This window comes from Chionomys nivalis, chromosome 7, assembly GCF_950005125.1.
Source record: "Chionomys nivalis chromosome 7, mChiNiv1.1, whole genome shotgun sequence".
Lineage (NCBI taxonomy): Eukaryota > Metazoa > Chordata > Mammalia > Rodentia > Cricetidae > Chionomys > Chionomys nivalis.
Genome location: NC_080092.1, coordinates 29,224,718 through 29,228,430, shown reverse-complemented (window position 1 = coordinate 29,228,430; position 3,713 = coordinate 29,224,718). Strand labels below are relative to the sequence as shown.

Below are 3,713 nucleotides of genomic sequence, written 5' to 3'. Positions count from 1 at the left end.
AACACTCTGCTATCAGGACATTTCCATTGTTCAAGTAACAAATTGTGTGATATGATATGAGACCTATTTCAAAGGCCCAAGGCAAGGCAGACAGGGAGTAGAAGTCTCCACCTATGGACAAATATATTTATAACAACCTCTGCTTTCATTCTTAGAGGGAAAAAGAACATGTTAGCAAACAGAGGACTCAGATCACTTGCAGGAAATAAACAAAGGAAACATAGAATGCTTACCTGGTTTAACGTCCAATGAATAGGTTACAGAATGGAAAGATCCAGGGATTTTTGTTAAACAACAATACAGACCACTGTCACTCTGAACAGCGTTCTCTATTGTCAAGGACACATCTCCTTCAGAAATACGCCCCTTTAGCTGGTATCGGCTGCTCCTCTGATAGGTGACTTGATATGCATTGGCCCGGACAAGTGTTCTATAATTATTAAAATACTGACATTCCCCGAGGTCCCAACTCATGTAACTGATTCCAATGTACGTTGAGTAAGTACACGGCAGTGTGACAGGGTGACCCACCACCCCCTTCACGATTACATAAGGATCCACAGCACCTGTGATGGGAAAGGGGGAAGAAGTGGAAAATTAATACCCAGCGTTTTCCTGGATTTTTGTTTTTGTTTTTATTTCAGAAAAAAAATATGAGGGTAGGGACTCAAGTGAGGTTTCATTATGGGTATGAAACTGAGGTAAATGTTCACCCACTGAGCTCCAGCTCAAGCCCTTCTTTACCAGTGTGTGTGTGTGTGTGAATATGTATGCTCTGTGTGTGAGTATGTGTGTCTCTGTGTGTGAATGTGTGTGTCTTTGTGTGTGCTCTGTGTGTGAATGTGTGTGTCTCTGTGTGTGCTCTGTGTGTGAATGTGTGTGTCTTTGTGTGTGCTGTGTGTGAATGTGTGTGTGTCTGTGTGTGAATGTGTGTCTGTGTGTGAGTAAATCTTTATGTCTAAGTGTGTGTGTGTGCCTATATGTGTATGTGTGTGTGCATGTGTATGTGTGTGAATGTATACGCTGTGTGTGTGAAAATGTGTGCTGTGTGTGGGGGGGAATGACAACTTAATTTTTGTTGTTGTTATCAATTGGTTTTCCAAGCCAAGCTATTCACTTTGTAGCCTTGACTAACCTAGAACTTGCTACATAAACTGGGTTGACTTCAAGCTCCCAAAGTTCCACTGCCTCTACCTTCCCAATTCCCTGATTACATGTACAGTTTTACAGCATGAATTTGAAGACTGTAAACATTTTCCTGTTAGCATGACTAGTCCTTGAAACACACACACACACTAAGCAGAGATCTCTTCTTTTTTTTATTTAAAGATTTATTTATTAATTTTATTTAAAGATTTATTTATTTAATAATTATGCAGCATGTCTGCTGCAGGCCAGAAGAGGGCACCAGATCTCATTACAGATGGTCGTGAGCAACCATGTGATTACTGGGAATTGAACTCAGGACCTCTGGAAGAGCAGTCAGTGCTCTTAACCTCTGAGCCATCTCTCCAGCTCCCGAGATCTCTCTCTTTTTTTTTTTTTTTTTTTTTTTTTTTGGTTTTTCGAGACAGGGTTTCTCTGTGGCTTTGGAGCCTGTCCTGGAACTAGCTCTGTAGACCAGGCTGGTCTCGAACTCACAGAGATCCGCCTGCCTCTGCCTCCCAAGTGCTGGGATTAAAGGCGTGCGCCACCATCGCCCGGCTAATAAGTATGTTTCTTACTAGGGCATTCATTCTCTCGTTTTGCCAAATACCTTTTAGGATCACAAATAAAATCCATGGTGTTTTAATTAAGTCATAGAAATATATTTTATTTCTCACAGGATCAAAAGTTTGAGGTGATCCTCAGCAACCTACGGAGTCTGAGGCCAGCCTGGACTAACTTAGAGCATGCCTCAAAGACAATTTTGTTATCCATTCTTTGCCCCTTTTCATAGAACATTCTGAATTAGAATGGTTTTAAGTTATATAATTGAAAATGGTTTTAAAAAGCAAAAATGCACAAAGAAATGAAATGAAGGTTGACTTTGAGTGATCTTCCTGAATGGAAAGCTCAATTTTAAATTTTTTATTACCCTTTGACTATAACAAGCATGCAGGTGAACTCCCTCTTACTTGTCCGAAACATGCATGTACATGTAATCATCCTTACTTGTCCATCATATGCATGCATGTGCACTCACCCTTACTTTTCCATCACAAGCATGTACATGCACTCAACCTTACATGTCCATAACATGAATGCATGTGCTCTCACTCTTAGCCTTACATATTCTTTTGGATCATGTTTATTTAGCCGTAAGTTTTGGAATTTGTACAAGTTAATAAATTTCTTTGGAGCTACAATTTATCCTGGTTCTCTGCTTACTGCATAACCCATAATCAAAAAAGCCCAAGGATTGTCATCACTTCTGCCATCTCTAGTCTCCTCAGCATCCCCCAGCTCATCCACTCACTTACCTGGGAAAAGAAGTATGAGGCCAGAAATGAAGACTTGAGGCTGCATCATGGTGCTGACCTGGAGGACAAGGAGAAGATGCTCAGTACGCTGTACCCAGGCAGGTCTGCATTCTGACTGTGATTCACACAGGCCTCTCTGCCAGGGACCCCTGTCCTCCCCAACACCCTCTTCTTTCCTGGTCCTTCCTCACATACAGCCAGCAATCTCCCTTATGGTCATGACATAAATAAGGCAGCAAACAGAGAAAACTGGAGGCAGAGACAAGAGTGTGTTCTCTTGGTAGAACTCTAAGCAGAGGCCAGCCCTCTAATGGCAAAGACGGACTTGCCCTCTGGTGAACACAGAGCTGTTGCTGCTCAGAGCCAGTAGTTAGTCCCTGAATCTCAATCAATAAAACACTAGTGAGATGGGCTAAGAGAGAATACGAAGCATCTCTCATGCTTCCACACACGGTGTCTGAGACCATGTCTTCCTGAAGAATATCTAGAGACACCCAGAAAAACACCGGGTACAGATCAAATCCTTGCATTCATAGAGCCCCTCCATGCCTAGATTTATTCCTAGGTAACCTGGTCAGTGAGGAAGAGACCTGGTCAGCCGTTCTCATCAACTTAGATCATGAAATTCAATAAGAACAAGTTCAACAGAACTGCCATATACGGGCTGCCATGTATGCTTCAGCATTGCTAGGGCATAGATTTCTTTTCTTTTCTTTTTTTTTTTTTTTTTTTTTTTTCCCACTAATGTTTGCTCAACTTTTGGAGAATCTGCTGTGAAGGAGACAATGGGCTATTTACTCAGAGGCACCGAATCTTTGTGGAACCCCCCAAGGCAGCTACTTTTAAGCCCATTTATGGTGGATGTTATGTGTCTTGAGATTCCAACATCTGAATTTCAATGTTTGCTTCTTAATTGGTAAACCATAAAAACATGAGTAAGCCTGATGAGTACTTCATTAACGCCACTTCTAGTCAGAAGATTCCAGGACTTTCTCTCAGAGACGACTTTGCCCTGTTATCAGTCTCAAAGACGGTCATAGCATTGAGCAGTAGTGACACACACCTTTAATCCTAGCACGTGGGAGGCAAAGACAGGGAGATCTCTGTGAGTTGTAAGCCATCATAGTTTACAGAGCAAGTTCCAGGACAGGCTCAACAGCTATAAAGAAACACTGTCTCGAAAAACCAAAAAAAAAAGATAAAAGGAAAATAAAGATGGTAATAGCTGTCATGGAGCCTCCATGAGCTCAG

At 41.7% G+C, this 3,713-nt stretch overlaps 1 protein-coding gene across 1 annotated transcript in view; it reads right to left on the bottom strand.

Moving 5' to 3' along the window:
• LOC130876788 (hepatitis A virus cellular receptor 1 homolog) overlaps positions 1–2,511 on the bottom strand; it is a 16,568-nt gene extending 14,057 nt beyond the window's left edge. Inside the window, exons 1-2 of the mRNA XM_057773402.1 lie at positions 2,463–2,511; positions 234–566 (exon numbers count right to left, since the gene is read on the bottom strand). Coding sequence (XP_057629385.1) covers positions 234–566; positions 2,463–2,511 — 382 coding nt within the window. The remainder of the gene's footprint in view (positions 1–233; positions 567–2,462) is intronic.
• Between the last annotated feature and the right edge of the window lie 1,202 nt (positions 2,512–3,713).